Genomic DNA, 18884 nt, shown 5'->3' with positions numbered 1-18884 from the left:
CACATAACAGAATACTTTCATATTGTTCCAAACCCATAAGACACTCAGAAAACAAAAGCAGGATTTGTGAAGAATATGCAGTCTGCTTTAAAAAATACAAATAAAAAACGAGCCTAACAGAAGTAGTCTGTGTGACTGAAGTGCTGTCGAAGTCTTCTGAAAGCTGAAGACCTGAATATACATTGTTACTCAGTGGAAAACATCTGTACTGTAGCTCTCAAATCAAATATGCCAACATCTTCTCAAGACATGAAGAAGCAATGGTGTTTGGCATTCATGCAGCACTTGTGATTATCAGATTCAGATTTAGTGTTAGTGTATGGGAAAGATTATTAATGAATAAAGGCCCGTTCACACCAAGGATGATAACTGGTGATGAAAGATGAGTTTTAAGGGATAGAGTTATTGACAACAGAGGGACTTAAAGACAGACTCACTCGACGTGAAGCAGGGTGGAGGATGAAGCACACTTTACTTGCTCACTATTTCATTGATAACCTCACAGGGAAGTTTCTGTGCTCCTCAATGTTTCTCTTTGTGTGTGAGAGTGACTCGGCCTTCATTAAAGCAAAACTGCACACACACACACACACACACACAGAGCACAGAAACACATCACAAAGCAGCAGGACAGTGGAACACAAAAAAAGTTGAATGCCATGTCAAAGTACTAGCATGACTAGCATTACAGCGATAGCTGTGTGATTGAGTTGAGGTGGGGCTCATTTGCATATTCATACTAAATGAGGCAAGGGTGTCGAGTTACATTTAAGATATTTTAAGACATGAAGACATTTTTTCCAAGGAACAAACATGTAAATATGTCATTTTGGACACTTTTAGGACCGGTTCACAGAAACACATCGCAAAGCAGCAGGACGGTGGAGCACACAAAGTTGAATCTGTCGTGTCATGCGAGAGACGCTGAGGTTACACCTCGTCCGCCGGGTGTCCAGCGTGTCCGCTAACACTGGGAACTGGGAAGAGGCATTCAGTGCGAGCGGCTCCTCAGAAGAACAGCTTCTCTCAGGCGGTTCACATACAGAACCTTCCAGGGTCTCCAGGATAGGAGCGTTTATGAATTTAGTTTGAACGATTTGAACGCACACCGTCCAGCCAACCAGAATTAAGTATTCAAAAAGCCCAATGTTTTCAAAACAGTTTTATTTAATATTCATATATCACTAAAACGAGTCTTTGATCCTACTCCTCAACTACCATTGCAGATGGAGAGAAAAATAAGAGGTCTGAAAACGCTGGACAAAAGAACCAAGCAAGACAAACCAACGCATTATATTTCAGAGGAGCATGAGGAATGTGAAGCACTCGAGCTTCACGGAGGTCCTCGGCGCCGGTGAGAAGAGTGTGTGTGTGTGTGTGTGCCGGTGGAGTTCAGTGAACTGCTCTCAGAGAGTCTCAGCGTCATGACAGACGCGTTCAGAGGAACCCAGCGAGCGCACAGACGCAGATCCGGCTCAGAACTTCAGGCTGAACCCCGGACCGGCTTTGGACGCGCCCTGGTTCGCACTGGTCAAGTGGAAACCCGTGTCTTTGAGATCATCATCACCCTGAAGAGCACAGCAGAAGACAGGAGAATCAGTAACAATAACCAGCAATTACAGGAAGAAACAGACGACATGAATAGACAGTGATTTACTAAAAGTATTGTCTTGGTCAACTGTGATTCAGAACAGGTTTAAAGGGATAATTCACCCAATAATTAAAGTCGTGTCATTAATAACTCTCCCTCATGTCGTTCCAAACCTGTACGACTTTTTCATCTTCAGAACACAAATGAAGATATTTTAATGAAATCTGAGAGATTTCTGTCCCTCCATTGACAGTTACGCAACTACCACTGTGACGCATTAAAATGTTTATAAAGGGATCGTAAAACTAATCTATATGAACTGAACAGTTTAGTCCAGATCTTCTGAAGAGACTCGATCGCTTTATATGATGAACAGATGTAATTTAGGCTTTTACTAAAGTATGCTTCGAATTCCGTTCATATGTGAATAAAAGCCTAAATTACATCTGTTCATCATATAAAGCGATCGAGTCTCTTCAGCTCAAATCATATAGATTAGTTTTACGATCTCTTTGTGAACGTTTTGAAGCATCAGTGGTAGTTGCGTAACAGTCAATGGAGGGACAGAAATCTCTCAGATTTCATTAAAATATCTACATTTGTGTTCTGAAGATGAAAAAGTCGACAGCATTGCTGAGTATTTCCTGCTTAAAACTGCAGTGAACCAAAGACAGTCTCAAAAACACGGTTTGAAATCGCTGGTGTTTCTGACGTCACAAACGACCTTGTAACCAATCAGATCAACGTGTGATCGTCAACCAGTGGATCTCTGAGCTGAGTGAGTGAGTGGAGGCGGGGCTCATCTGCATATTCATAGAACCACGCATACTAAATGAGGCAAGGGTGTCGAGTTACATTCAAGATATTTTAAGGCATGAAGACTTTTAATACCGTAAAACTTCAAATAATAGCCGAGTCCCAAATAGACGCCTGTCTCATTTACACGCCTGGTGTGGCTGTAGGTCTGGGTAAAGGCCGGTCTCAAATAGAGGCCGGGTCTGTTTTTTTAGTTTCGGGTTGTATTTAATCTTCTAAAACCGTCAGATCGTTCGCTTTTTGGCGGCCGCCAAGCAAATTTTTGTCCCGCCAAAGCCTTTTTTGATCGGTGAGTGATGTAGAATAGAATGACTGCTGCGCTTGACAGGGCGCTTAACGAGCAGAGAGAGAGAGAGAGAGAGAGAGAGAGAGAGAGAGAGAGAGAGAGAGAGAGAGAGAGAGAGAGAGAGAGAGAGAGAGAGAGAGAGAGAGAGACTCTCTCTCTGAGAGAGCACGCACTCTCACGTCTTCAAACAACACGAGCGCTGTCTTGCTCTCTCTCCCTCGCACATGTAAATAAAAATGAATTGACGCAATAGTAAAGGTTGGAAGACCGCAGTTTCACGTGGAGCATTTGGAGATTTTTAGAGATTAGAGACTCTAGGCTTACACTCAATGAACAACATCTCAACGTTAAATTATAAAGGCCTGTCTCATATAGACGCCTGTCTCAAATACAAGCCGGTGCAGTTCGACGATTTGGGAAAATAAAAGCCCGGGCTACTATTTGAAGTTTTACGGTATGTCATTTTGGTGATCAAAGATGAGTTTTAAAGGTGCAGTGTGTAATATTTAGGAGGATCTGTTGACAGAAATGCAGTATCATATACATAATGTGTTCAGTGGTGTATAAAGATCTACATAATGAAGCGTTGTGTGTTTATTAGCTTAGAATGAGGCGTTTCTCTCTACACACACCGCGGGTCCGCTTACACACGTTTCTACGGTGGCCCTGAACGGACAAACGCGTTTCGTCACTATGTTGTTCTTCATGATAAGAAGCTGCTAAAGTCAGCGAATAAAACACTGACACAATGATGAACAAGTCACAATAATATTCGCAATTACATCGTTTTACTGAATAATTAAGTAAACCTAATTTCTAAATTTATCTTTATAAAGAAACCTCAGTGTTTAACTGGCGACTCTCTGCCGTCTCAGACGACGACATCACTTCCTGTCGGCCAGCATAACTTCTGTTGGGTGCAGTTCACAACCTCACCACTAGATGCTGTTAAAACTTACACACTGCACCTTTAAAGGATAAAATGATAGAGTAAGAAAGATGAGCACCATCTGGCTGAACTGTCCTCCCTCGGGCGCGCGCGGGCTGGTCCCTCGCTTCACGCGCTGCTGCTCGCTCTTGGCCGGCCAGGTGGGGAACATGGAGGGTTCGATGGGGAGCGGCGTCTCGCGCAGGTACTCGTGTTTGAGCGCCTCGTCAGCGCTGATCCGCTTCGCAGGGCAGTACGTCAGAAACCTGAGACGGTGAGAGAAAGCCCTGTAATGAAACATCACTGAACGAACTGTGACGCTATTCTCTTCTGGAAACAAACTGTGTTGCATTATTCTCCTGTTATCTCTGTAAAGCTGCTGTGAAACACTCAGTATAAATAAAGCTGACGTGACTTGATGTCAGGAGCAGCTGATGTGAACATCGCTCTATCTCACAGCAACGCTTATTTCTACCGTTAAGGTGCCGCTACACCCAACATGATCTATAAGTCATTATGTATTGTCAACACTTTTTTAAAGTAATATCACAGTGTTTATTCTAAATGATTTATCGGTGCGCATCATTATTGTTTTAATAATTTTGAATCAGAATAACTTCCTTAATACACGTTTAAAATCACAAGTTATTTGCTAACGCTGGAACTAACATGAACAATCAACAACTGTATATAACTCAACATGCTGAATTTAGGGGTAAAATCACACCCTGTATATTGTTATATACTGTATAGAACTCAATTAAATATTTACCATCTTATATTCTGCATAATTGGATGTTTTTAAATAAACACTGATAAAAAACTACACAAGGTTTAGGGCTGGAAGACATGATGATTTATATAACATTGATATGAGTGATCACATGGGATTTAGACCTATATTGTATTTATATAAATATAAGCGTTCACAGGCAAATTTGCTTTATGTATTTCCCGGCGTGGAAATCCGGCTCATATAAATGTGAGTAAAACATGATTTCTGGCGTTTTCTCAGTTTCCTCTGTTAACTCCAGACGCTCTTCTGCCAGTGACGTCAAGGCACTCCCTCTGTATAAAGTGTGACCAGTAATTGTAGTAAACACATAAACCCCTCCTCTACGCTAGTGTTGCGCTCACTTGTTCATGAGGTCGAAGCCCTGGTCGGACAGCAGCGCACCGAAGCGCTTGCGCAGGTTGTTGTAGGGATACTCTGTGAACGTCATCTTCTTCACCGCTGGAAGCTCACTGTATCCCGGCCAGATCTTCTCACTGGGGGAGCCCAGGTCCTACACACACACACACACACACACACACACGTCAGCTGTGAACACGTCCAGTCCAGCAACTCCTAAAGTAGTGCTAACTGTGACGAGGAACGTTCCTCAGCGGGCGTGACTGAGACGACACCACGGTCAGTAAACGATAACTGTGACTATTAACATGCGATATATTATTGATGGGAGAAAAAAGGACACACAATATGACAGACTGCAAGTGTTGAGTGTCACATTGTGTTGAAATCCCCCAATCAGAGCTTTTCTCTTAAAATGATACATCTCTGCCTGGTGTTACTTAAATATCTGCAATCTGGCAACCCTGCGCTCTCTACACCGCAGAAGCAGCGCCGAGGAAGTGAAGATCTCCACTGATGAACTAATAAATCAAAACATGAATCTCGACTATATTGTGGTTGCTGAATAAATGTACTTATGCAACCTCTGTGTGATGACACACTGTTTTTTGCTGATGTTGTAATGGCAGGACTACAAACGCGGCTTTCACTTTGAAAGATCATTTACATGCACAAACAACTCAATTTCAGGCAAAAAAAAAAGAAGCACAATAGGAGGTGCCCTATAAAGAGTGAGGCGTTTTCGAAAGTGCCTCTTGTGCTGGGTCTCATCGAGTACTTCTGTGACATGCTAACACTGAAAGAAGAGGACATCTATGGCTTTGAGAAGCTGACATGCCAGTATTGGCACTTATAATCCCATCAAACAACTGGGCAATCATTATTAGACAGACCGGTTAAGCAGAGATAGTGAACTAATGCAGACGGAGAATGTTCCCGCACTTTCAAAATAAAAGTCCTGCTTCCAACTCATCAAGCAAGCAGAAAAACATATCGCATATGCTTATAATAAAAAAAGCCACATATCAACCTTGATATTATATAATAGATATAACGCCCCCTAGTCAAAACCACAGTCTTCTTAGACATTAACAGGCATTATCCAGCTAAACTCATTACTCCAACTCTAATTACTTCACTCGTGGGATCAAGCATTCAAAGACTGACGTTTATTAATTTCCTCTTGCCATTTTTTTACTTGCCAAAAGTATTGCACCGTCTGGGCACCCATCCAAATCCCATTCCGGACCGCACTAATCCTAATCCTAATCCGGGATACTGTACACAACAGACAGCATTTACAACGGGATTCGGCAGTTTTGTGTTTGAGCTACATTGGAAAGCCGATAACCGATATATTGGCCAATGAATCTGAATCCAAATTTGTATATACTTTGAGAGCCTGGTTACAAAATCAAAAGTCTCACAGTGAAAGCCACGTCTTAAACACACAATTATGATGTTGTCATGACAGGCTTGGGCTGCACATGTTGCACTGAACTGGATTTTCCTTTTTTGAAGTGATTCCAATCATATTTAAGCAATTCAACACCATCATGATGACCAGTGCGCATCTGAAGCGTCTCAGCTGAAGGAAATAATACACTATTCATCAGCTTTAATATATCCGACAGATTTTCTTATCAGGCCGATAACGATAACTTTAATAATGAACATATATCAGCCGATACCGATATGGTGGCCGATACATCGTGCATCCCGAATTCTGATGTAAAAATAAGTGTTTATTTATCACGATTAATCTGTAAATATCTGCATTATTGCGGCCACCAAGCGCTGGTAATAGTCATCAGCCACCGGTGTGTGTTTGCAAACAAATCTTCCTATGATAGAGGACTCACCCGGTCCCTCCTAACAAACTATGTAAAAAAAATAAAATAAATTCATGCACATGATTATCAGCAACATTATAGTTTGAATGTCCTCAGCAACCGCAGATCAACATTTCTTTTTTTTTTGCAATGTCTATTTATTAGTGCTGTCAAACGATTAAAATATTTAATCGCACATTTTTATCTATTCTAAATGTCTCTTGATTTCTTTTTGTCCCATTATTTTTTCTCATTTTAATGCTCTTATCCACATGGAAAAGTGGATCGGCTTGCTTTGTGCAAATGTTTTTTATTGAAAACAACATTGGCATATAGACCAATTTTCAGTTGGTAAACATGGTGACGTTTTTATGTGGGCGGAGCTTAAGTGGTGGCAGAACGATCCCTCTGGCCGCTTCACTAACGTAAAGTCTGCAAGTTTTGTTAGCTTGTTTTTAACAATGACTGGAGAAAATCCGATTTTATCTTAATGTGCAAGGTCACTCACTGTCCAGGACCGCGATTGTTATTTGCAAAAGTTAATTTTAACGGACGGAACCGGCCGACCCGTACACTCATTGAGGATCTGACAGGATTAACGTTAACGCTACCTCCGGTTGAGTGGCCTGACTTCTACACCTACCTGATAGAGAAACGGAGGGCATGTAAATCTTTAGATGCCTATAATAACTATGTGCTGAATGGTGATGTGCAAGACTTGTGTGTACGATCCGCAGTTCTGCCGAGCCAGCGCCATGAAGACGACAATGTAAAGAGTGACATTACGGTGCAATTTTAATAATGTGAATATTTTCTAGAAATAAAAAATTGCAGATAAAGCATATTCATGTTTCATTGATTCTTGCACCCAACAACACTACAAGATGACATTTAATAATAATAAGAATAATTTAAGATCCTTATTTTGTAGCCGAATCTGTGCTGGTTTGTATTCACCGCCTCCAGTTTTCCCTTTGTTCTGCCACCAGCTAGCGCTGTGACGTAACTGTGACGTCGGCTGGAAATTGGTCTATACTGTGTTCAATTTCACACTAACATTCTCACTTGGAGCAAATAATCTCTCACACAATGTAACACTGTCCATCAATAAAAGGGTGAAATAAATACTGACGAGGTCCTGATATTGACGAGGGGGTGGAGAATTCGCATCAGCTGTGTGTGTGTGTGTGTGTGTGTGTGTGTGCTTGGCCATCATCAAGTGGTATTTCAGACTGGACGTGCTGCGATGACGATAGCTCAGTTCACAACGACAAAACACACAGATCACTTTGGTCTCGTCAATGGAACCATTTGGCAACTTTTTAAAAGTAAACTTTCCATTCAGAATCTTATTGGCATCCATTTCGGCGTCTCGCGCTCGTCATCCACTCAAAACTGGACGTTTTGAACGTTCCTATAACATTCAGAAATAACGTTTCTAAAACTTAATGGGAACGTTATGAAAACGTTATTATAACCTAAAATTGTTAGCTGGGGAAGAGGAGAGATTCGCAATTGCACTGAACACGTTTTAAGTGCAGGCACATATTGTCTGAGCGAGCCCAGAGAAAATTCTTACAAGAGCAGCGTGTATCTGAGCGAGAGATTCGCGCTCGCGCATCCGGCTCGCAAGCCCAAACAAGTGTGTGCGGCGTGCCTGTTGTTTTGTTTCCGGTCTAGCTAGATCCGCTTGCGCTTTCAAAACGTCCTCGCGCGGCGCAAGCCATTGAAATGAATGGGTTTCATAGCGCAGCGGCGTCCTGTTGCAAAAGCATGTGAAAAAAAAACTACAAAGTTTGCTAGGCCAAAAAGACCGTTAATCGCGCGATAAAAAAAATGAACGCCGTTAAAATGGGTTTGCGTTAACGACGTTAATAACGCGTTTAACTGACAGCCCTACTATTTATGTGTTCACACTTCTGTGTTATGCGTGATGAATGGTACAGTCTGTGGAAATAAATATCTATCGAGGACAATAAATAATGGATATGAATATCAACACTGATGGGTATAGTGTTATCAAAGATCACTGGTTTAATTAACTGAACACATTCAGGAAGTGATGAAACATACCTTGAAGATTTTGTTAATTTGATCGATCTCGGATTTGCCAGGGAATAGAGGCTTCTGTGTGAGCAGCTCCCCGAATATGCAGCCCACCGACCACATGTCCACGGCCGTGGAGTACTCCTGTCAGGAGGAACACTAATGATCAGTTACACAGCAGAGCGAGAGCGAACGTCCACCATCAACACCTCAACTCCAATACTGGTGTTTCACACGTGAGGTTGTTGAAGAGGAGACGAAAGAAACATCGGTTGCATCATTTATCCTTACGAAACATTCCAGTACAAAAACAATAGAGCTGTGCAACGATTAATGCATCCAAAATAAAAGTCTGTGTTTGCATAATGTGTGTGTGTGTACTGTGTATAATTATTTGGTATAAATACACACACACATGCATGTATATAATTAAGAAAACTGTGTTATTTATATATAAAATATTTATAATATAAATTATATATCAATATATATACATACATTAAGGGTTAAAATATGTAAATATTTCTGAAATATATACAAGCATGCCTGTGTATTTATATATACAAAATAATTATACACCGTACACACACATATATATTTTGGATGCGATTAATCGTTGCCCAGCTCTAAAAAACAATACATTTGACATTTACAAAAAAATATTCACATATATAAAATTTACATTTATTATTATTTACTTCTCATTACAAAATATATACTATATAGCAAATCTGATTGTTTATATCTTTTCAAAATGCAAACTGTATAAGGCATGAACATATTAGGATCATGATTTTATGTAAAGCTGTATATGTGTACACATACATTTGACTCTATTTGCTTTGAGGATTTGTCTTCGTTATATGTAACGGCTTCATGTATTAATCACTTTTTTATTGTCAATATGTGAACAGCTTTTAATGAAACTTTAGTTTATCTATAAAAGGCTGTAGCCTGATTTTTATGTGACGGACTCTGTGGTTTTTGTCAGGGACAATACATTTTACTGTGTAAGCTACAGAAATATTGTTTAAAAAGTCATCACTTTATCCAGAAGCTCATGACAGGTCGGTCTTAAAGGCTTATATATTTGTGTTTACTGAGAAAAATATGGTTGGATCCCAATTCTTGCTCTCTGTACACACATTAAAGTGTATTTAGTGATTATGTTTGGGGCGTCCTGATCTCTGGCTCTGTCCTGCAGGTGTGTGTGTGTGTGTGTGTGTGATGATGTCATCGACTGACCTTTGCCCCCAGCAGCAGGTCAGGTGACCGGTACCACAGCGTGACCACCACAGGTGTGTAGGGCTTGAGCGGGGAGCCGTACTCTCGTGCCAGACCAAAGTCTCCAATCTACAACACACATTCACATCTTAGACGATATTATAAATAACACATTAAAATGATATATGCAAACAAGTGATGATGTGTAACGAGCAGGGCCGGGCATTGACACAAACTTCACGATTCAATTCCAATCTCGATTCGATAGATTCATCTGGATACACACTGCCATTCAAAAGTTTGGTACTTCTTCTGCTCACCAAGGCTGCATTTATTTGATTAAAAATACCAAAAAGTAATATTTTGAAGTATTATTCTAATGTAAATCTGTTTTCTATGTGAATATATATTAAAGTGTAATTTATTCCTGTGATAAAGCTGTATTTTCAGCATCATTACTCCAGTCTTCAGTGTCACATGATCCTTCAGAAATCACTCTAATATGAGGATCTGATGATCAAGAAACATTTATGATTATTATCAGTGTTGAAGACAGGTGTGTAGACTTTTATTTCAGGATTCTTTGATGAATAGAAAGTTCAAAAGAACTGCATTTATCTGAAATATAATCTTTTGTAACATTATAAATGTCTTTACTGTCACTTGCTGAATAAATGTTTATTTTTTATTCTATTCTATTTCTATTCATCAAAAGAATCCTAAAAAAAACGTGTACACAACTGTCTTCAACACTGATAATAATAATTAATATTAATATTACTTTTTTGTATTTTTAATCAAATAAACACAGTCTTGGTGAGAAGAAGAGACTTATTTATTTAAAAACATTAAAAATCTTACCGATGCCAAACGTTTGAACGGTTCAACAGCGATCTGTGTGTCAGCACACATTAAAGACACACACACTTTGTTTCATATCAAAAGTGTCAAAGGTTATTGTGATTATTGGATGGCAGGAGCTACGAATAGTGTTTAGGGAAGATAGTTCTCGCATCGACTGACTAAAACATCGAACTGGGGATTTAGGAATCAATATCAGTTGATTTAATCAAAAATATCAAAAATGTATATGTTTAGCCCAGCCCTGGTAACGGATGAATCCAGCTGATAGGCTCAGAGCAAATCAAACCTTCCCATCTTAGGAAAATGCATTATTTCTTATCATTAATCTGAATAAAACAATGGATAAAACAATTTCCATGAGAGTTGTGTTGAGGCCAGTGTGACCTTGAGGATGCCCTTGTGGCTGAGCAGCAGGTTCGAGGTCTTCAGGTCGCGGTGCAGGATCCAGTTATCATGCAGGTGCCGAACGCCCCTGAGCAGCTGGATCATCAGGGTCTTGACCTCGCCTCCACGGGACACACACACAGCACAGGTCAAGCTCCGCATCCAGACACCACATCATCATCCCTGAGGCTAGTGCTGGGCGGCATCACCAAACATTTACATCTCAGTATACACTCACCTAAAGAATTATTAGGAACACCTGTTCAATTTCTCATTAATGCAATTTTCTAATCAACCAATCACATGGCAGTTGCTTCAATGCATTTAGGGGTGTGGTCCTGGTCAAGACAATCTCCTGAACTCCAAACTGAATGTCAGAATGGGAAAGAAAGGTGATTTAAGCAATTTTGAGCGTGGCATGGTTGTTGGTGCCAGACGGGCCGGTCTGAGTATTTCACAATCTGCTCAGTTACTGGGATTTTCACGCACAACCATTTCTAGGGTTTACAAAGAATGGTGTGAAAAGGGAAAAACATCCAGTATGCGGCAGTCCTGTGGGCGAAAATGCCTTGTTGATGCTAGAGGTCAGAGGAGAATGGGCCGACTGATTCAAGCTGATAGAAGAGCAACTTTGACTGAAATAACCACTCGTTACAACCGAGGTATGCAGCAAAGCATTTGTGAAGCCACAACACGCACAACCTTGAGGCGGATGGGCTACAACAGCAGAAGACCCCACCGGGTACCACTCATCTCCACTACAAATAGGAAAAAGAGGCTACAATTTGCAAGAGCTCACCAAAATTGAACAGTTGAAGACTGGAGAAATGTTGCCTGGTCTGATGAGTCTCGATTTCTGTTGAGACATTCAGATGGTAGAGTCAGAATTTGGCGTAAAGAGAATGAGAACATGGATCCATCATGCCTTGTTACCACTGTGCAGGCTGGTGGTGGTGGTGTAATGGTGTGGGGGATGTTTTCTTGGCACACTTTAGGCCCCTTAGTGCCAATTGGGCATCGTTTAAATGCCACGGCCTACCTGAGCATTGTTTCTGACCATGTCCATCCCTTTATGGCCACCATGTACCCATCCTCTGATGGCTACTTCCAGCAGGATAATGCACCATGTCACAAAGCTCGAATCATTTCAAATTGGTTTCTTGAACATGACAATGAGTTCACTGTACTAAAATGGCCCCCACAGTCACCAGATCTCAACCCAATAGAGCATCTTTGGGATGTGGTGGAACGGGAGCTTCGTGCCCTGGATGTGAATCCCACAAATCTCCATCAACTGCAAGATGCTATCCTATCAAAATGGGCCAACATTTCTAAAGAATGCTTTCAGCACCTTGTTGAATCAATGCCACGTAGAATTAAGGCAGTTCTGAAGGCGAAAGGGGGTCAAACACAGTATTAGTATGGTGTTCCTAATAATCCTTTAGGTGAGTGTATGACGGTATCATTATTTTCGAAGCATGATTGGTGTTAACCACAGTTTCTACTGAGTGAGAGAGGAAATCCTGCAGTAGATTGACTTAAAATGCCCTGTTTTACTGTCATGAGTGAATATTGTAGAACAAATCCACACTAGTGTTAATACAGGTTTCCAGTGTTTACAAATAGGTGCGCGGTAGGAGCGGCAGTTTCATTACAAAACTTTATCAGATAAGATAATGAAAGATTCAATTGAAATCACTTCAGATACACTCATATAAAAACACCCGCGCGCGTTTGACTGACACGTGCAGTGCTCATGTTTATGTCGATGTCAAATCCGACCACTAATAGATTTATATAGAAGGCTGTGTTGATATTGTGAACCATTGAATGGGAAACACGAATATAATCTGACAGCGATCCGCTATAGTGTAACCTTTTCATCTTCCCCGTCTCAGTATCACACACATCTGAGCATCACCAGTGAACAGGGACACACGTTCGGTTTGAACCGGTATACCGCCCAGCACTAACTAAGGGTAAGGTCAAAGGTCAAAGGTCATACCAGGCAGGAAGGGCTGTTTCATGGTCTCCATGAGACTCTTCAGGTCATGCTCAACATAATTCATCACAATGTAGATTTTGTCCATATTACTGCCGACGACGATCTCCTGTAAGAGAAGCACACACGAGAGATTCAGACACACACGGACCACACTGAACAATCAACCCAGCTTATTAATATCAGCGTCCATAATCATCACTGACAACCCAGTTTATTAATATCAGCGTCCATAATCATCACTGACAACCCAGCTTATTAATATCAGCGTCCATAATCATCACTGACAACCCAGTTTATTAATATCAGCGTCCATAATCATCACTAACAACCCAGTTTATTAATATCAGCGTCCATAATCATTACTGACAACCCAGCTTATTAATATCAGCGTCCATAATCATCACTGACAACCCAGTTTATTAATATCAGCGTCCATAATCATCACTGACAACCCAGTTTATTAATATCAGCGTCCATAATCATCACTGACAACCCAGCTTATTAATATCAGCGTCCATAATCATCACTGACAACCCAGTTTATTAATATCAGCGTCCATAATCATCACTGACAACCCAGCTTATTAATATCAGCGTCCATAATCATCACTGACAACCCAGTTTATTAATATCAGCGTCCATAATCATCACTGACAACCCAGTTTATTAATATCAGCGTCCATAATCATTACTGACAACCCAGCTTATTAATATCAGCGTCCATAATCATCACTGACAACCCAGTTTATTAATATCAGCGTCCATAATCATCACTGACAACCCAGTTTATTAATATCAGCGTCCATAATCATCACTGACAACCCAGCTTATTAATATCAGCGTCCATAATCATCACTGACAACCCAGCTTATTAATATCAGCGTCCATAATCATCACTGACAACCCAGTTTATTAATATCAGCGTCCATAATCATCACTAACAACCCAGTTTATTAATATCAGCGTCCATAATCATCACTGACAACAAAGCTTATTAATATCAGCGTCCATAAACAATCATCACTGACAACCCAGTTTATTAATATCAGCGTCCATAATCATCACTAACAACCCAGTTTATTAATATCAGCGTCCATAATCATCACTGACAACCCAGCTTATTAATATCAGCGTCCATAATCATCACTGACAACCCAGTTTATTAATATCAGCGTCCATAATCATCACTAACAACCCAGTTTATTAATATCAGCGTCCATAATCATCACTGACAACAAAGCTTATTAATATCAGCGTCCATAAACAATCATCACTGACAACCCAGTTTATTAATATCAGCGTCCATAATCATCATTGACAACCAGCTTATTAATATCAAATCGGTTAAATAGCTGGTACCAGGAGACACAATAAGGTCTGAGTAAATGATTTAACTTAAAAGAACTGACAGTGAGAAATATATTTGTTAGATATATAATTGTTATAACATTTAATAATCTTTGTCAATGTTAGTGAATAGTTTCTCTAGGGTTTTCTGACCCGGGCCAATGAATCACACTGAGCTTTTCATGCTCAATCACCACTAACAATCCAGTTTATTAATATTATTGTACAAAAATAGGATTAATAGCTGGTACGAATATTTAAGGTCTCATTTGTTAAAATGAGTTACTGTATAAACTAAAATGACCAGATAGTGAGCAATATATATTTTAAAACATTAAATAATGTTTGTCAATGTTATTCAATAAGTGAATAGTGGCTTCTCATAGCAGAGATATCATATTTCAGATATCTAGTCTTGATATATATATATATATATATATGGGTTTACATATATCCTCTATTCTTACTAGAGGGTTTGTTTAATGAGGCTTAATATATGTAAGGTATATTCAAGAGTAAATATGGAAGGCATATTGTTTGAACAATCTTTAATTTTCTTTTTTCAGATAGATTTTTGGATTGATAATTATTGTTGCATACTTCCTTTTTTCTTTCTCTTTCGCGTTTCATTGCCCTTGAACGGACACATGCACACAAACTTATGTCAAGATACTCATCTAAATGCCCATCTCGGCAATATTCTCTCGGTTATGTCATAAATGAACAAAAGAGAAACAAAATTGAGAAAGAAACCGGATGATTGTCAGTTTATTCGGTTTTAAAGTGACGGCAGCCTAATATTCCTGCTGTCGTCTGTGTCATTAATCTTCATAAAACAACAAAATACAGCTTTAATAAAGATGAAACTATATTTAATTTCTACTGTGAACAAATAGTGTTATTACATTTAGGCGGAATTATTAATTTCTGTTCCTCAATACTGCTAGAGTTTGTAAATTTGTTATTTAGTGTTCATCTCTGCTTGTTATTAGAGCATTTGTTCTTATTTTATTACCGACTGTTCACTTGTTTTTAATAATGTGTGAACTTTATCAGTTAGGCTTGTAGTGTTTGATGTGGTATCAAAGAACTTTAAGTGAGCTTTAAAAAGTAAATGAAAAGCGAAGTTACCCCCTCCCTCCCTATATATATGTATATTTTTTCTTTTTTTTGCTGATCCGAAAAATGATCCGATCCGTGGCTCAAAACACGTAAATGACCCGAACCGTGAATTTTGTGATTCGTTCCACCACTATTGAAAATTAAAAAACACATAAATAATTTACTTTTTTAAAACAGTAGTGAAAAGCATGTGTGTGTGTCTGACCCTGACGGTGACGATGTTGGGGTGCTGGGCCTTCAGGATGGTGTTGATCTCCCGCAGAGAGGTGATGGGGAAGCCCTCCTTCTCCTTCTCCATCTTCAGCCGCTTCAGGGCCACGATCTCATCCGTCTTCTTGTCTTTCGCCCGATACACCACTCCATACGTGCCCTCCTCGATGCGGTTCAAGCACTGGAACTCCTCCACGCTCCGACAGCCCTGAGCACAGACAGCAGAGAGTGTGTGTGAGAGTGTGTGTGTGTGTGTGTGTGTGCGTGCACGTGTGTGAGTATGTGTGTGAGTGAGAGAGAGTGTGTGTGTGAGAGAGAGTGTGCCCTCCTCAATGCAGTTCAAGCACTGGAACTCCTCTACGCTCCGACAGCCCTGAGCACAGACAGCAGAGAGAGAGTGTGTGTGTGTGTGTGTGTGTGTGTGAGAGCCCTCCTCGATGCGGTTCAAGCACTGGAACTCCTCTACGCTCCGACAGCCCTGAGCACATACAGCAGAGTGTGTGTGAGAGTGTGTGTGTGTGTGTGTGTGTGTGTGCGTGAGAGAGTGTGTCTTCCTCGATGCGGTTCAAGCACTGGAACTCCTCTACGCTCCGACAGCCCTGAGCACAGACAGCAGAGTGTGTGTGAGAGTGTGTGTGTGTGTGTGTGTGTGTGTGCGTGAGAGAGTGTGTCTTCCTCGATGCGGTTCAAGCACTGGAACTCCTCTACGCTCCGACAGCCCTGAGCACAGACAGCAGAGAGTGTGTGTGAGAGTGTGTGTGTGTGTGTGTGTGTTAGTGTTGTCACGATACTAGAATTTCTAACTTCGATACGATACCTTGAAAAATATCGATATTCTATACCATTTTCGATACCACGGAGAAAAAACTGCCACAATATTAAGGGGGTATTTTTTTTATTTAAAGCTAAATATAACAAGTCTTGACAATGAGGTATATTTTACATGAACAAAAATGTCCTGAGTTCTATTTGTTTATATTTTTTAATTGGACCAGAGCTAACATGATGTATTTTTATTACCTACTGTTATCAAAGATTAAAATATACTGTAACAAAAAAGCACTTAACAGTATCAAATTGGAGGATAGAGAGTCAGTAATGTATAATAAGATTAAACATTCAATTTTCAGTTAAAGGCATGTCATTATTGAATTTAGAGATGCCATTGTCTAGCTGTTTAGTTTAATTAATATCTGTGTAATCAAATTGATGATAATCGCTAATGAAGGAAAATTGCAGAATTAAATAATAATTTTTGAATAAAGTTAAATAGGCACCAGGGCTGGTTATCGTAACAAAATGTTCGGTACCGATACCGATACCTTGACTTCGATACCGGTTCCTGAACGATACTTTTTTCGATACCAATTTTATGTAACCAGGTTTAACAATATAACATTACCTAATTTTTATTTCAGTTTGTTGACTTTTTTACACTCATATTTTGAGTATGTAAAAAAGCACCAATGCTAAAGTTTTCTATGTTTCCTAATCATTTAACAACATGTATTCTTTACTTCAATGAGCTCATTGTTTCTGCTTTAACTTAATGCATTAATTAACGATGAAACTGAATGAAAATTAATTGAAATGCATTACACTGTCACCTCTGATAACAGATCACTCTAAATTGTAATTTAGACATGCATTTTCTGTAAAGCTGCTTTGAAACGATATGTATTGTGAAAAATGCTATACAAATAAATGTGAATTAAATTAAATATAGGCTACTGGGGGGCGGGATATATACCTGCACGTGAAGCTTGCAGCAAAGCACTGGCAAAAGTAGCCTAATGATTATGGATGTGGAAACAATAGCAAGGAGATATTTTAATTGTTTATTAATGAACAAGTGTTTACTAATGGTGTGTTCACACCGAACGCGAATTTAATTATTTGTGCGAGTAGATTACATACATAGTCAATGCAAAGACGCGAATAGACGCATCATTCGCGCCGGGCGTCGCGAGTGACGCGCACGTTTGCCGCGAACGTCTTCCGCGCAAGTTGAAAAATTTGAACTCGAGCTGAAGATTCAAGCGTCGAACTAGACGCGATAGACGCGTATTTGACGCTCTATTCGCGTTCGATGTGAACACCATTACTCTCAAGTGTATTTTGTGCGCTTCAGTGCCTAGATTTACCGTGTTGCCGGTCTTGGCAGCAATGATCTTGTCGAAAATATTGCATCGCGTGCATCTGGCATCGAGTCTGGCACATGACATAGGTACACTTTGGATCATTTCCACATATTTTCTATCTATCTGGGTTGGGACGCACGCTTACACACACACACACACACACACTGCAGCCTCACGTGCGACGAGCCGCGTCTCTGGGCAGCCGCGTAAACTAGTGTTTTTCCGCCACAGCCAATCATGTTGCATGCTTATTGTTTCACTGACGTTGACGAGATTAACCACTTAGGTACCGAAATGTGGTACCGAAAAACAAGACATGTTTCGATACTCGGTAGTATCGAGGCAATTCGGTCGGTACCTAAAAAGTACCGAACTCGGTACCCAGCCCTAATAGGCACCAGTTAATTTACATTTGACCACAGTTACAATATTTACTTGTCTAAGATTCCTCAGTCAGATTATGTTAACTTTAAGAATTAAAACGAGACAACACAGACTCCTATCAACAACAATACTAGGCCATCTTGGTTAATGTTTCAGAAAAGTTCAAATGAGAAGAGTTAGTGTTTCCTTGAGGATTTTTTTTGGCAGTGGGGGCAGGTCTGTCCAAACAACAAACACCCCTGATGCTGAGCATATGCTGCTAAATAGTAGCCTACCCCTGGAGCCTGTTCCTTAAGTCTGTTTTCACCTATATAATAATTTTAAAAAATGAGTGATGTGAGGGATTATTGATAGTCAAACAATCTGTTGGGTGCCCGCTCGCGGTGTGTAGCTCGTGTCCGCGCTATTCCGACATGCCCGCTCGCGGTGTGTAGCTCGTGTCCGCTCTATTCTCCGCTTATACTGTCTATGATTCTCCGACATGCCCGCTCGCGGTGTGTAGCTTGTGTCCGCGCTATTCTCCGACATGCCCGCTCGCGGTGTGTAGCGCGTGTCCACGCTATTCTCCGACTC

At 40.3% G+C, this 18884-nt stretch overlaps 1 protein-coding gene across 1 annotated transcript in view; it reads right to left on the bottom strand.

Moving 5' to 3' along the window:
- Positions 1–1229: 1229 nt before the first annotated feature.
- The window catches only part of cdk11b (cyclin dependent kinase 11B), a 24568-nt gene continuing 6913 nt past the window's right edge, over positions 1230–18884 (bottom strand). The window contains exons 5-12 of the mRNA XM_056240445.1: positions 15782–15994; positions 13109–13214; positions 11104–11225; positions 9877–9984; positions 8659–8775; positions 4759–4907; positions 3701–3887; positions 1230–1568 (exon numbers count right to left, since the gene is read on the bottom strand). Coding sequence (XP_056096420.1) covers positions 1476–1568; positions 3701–3887; positions 4759–4907; positions 8659–8775; positions 9877–9984; positions 11104–11225; positions 13109–13214; positions 15782–15994 — 1095 coding nt within the window. The 3' untranslated portion in view covers positions 1230–1475. The remainder of the gene's footprint in view (positions 1569–3700; positions 3888–4758; positions 4908–8658; positions 8776–9876; positions 9985–11103; positions 11226–13108; positions 13215–15781; positions 15995–18884) is intronic.

The sequence above is a fragment of the Rhinichthys klamathensis genome, unplaced genomic scaffold (assembly GCF_029890125.1).
Source record: "Rhinichthys klamathensis goyatoka isolate OS25496 unplaced genomic scaffold, OSU_Roscu_1.1 h1tg000599l_1, whole genome shotgun sequence".
NCBI classification, from domain to species: domain Eukaryota; kingdom Metazoa; phylum Chordata; class Actinopteri; order Cypriniformes; family Leuciscidae; genus Rhinichthys; species Rhinichthys klamathensis.
This window is presented reverse-complemented; position numbering and strand designations above follow the sequence as displayed.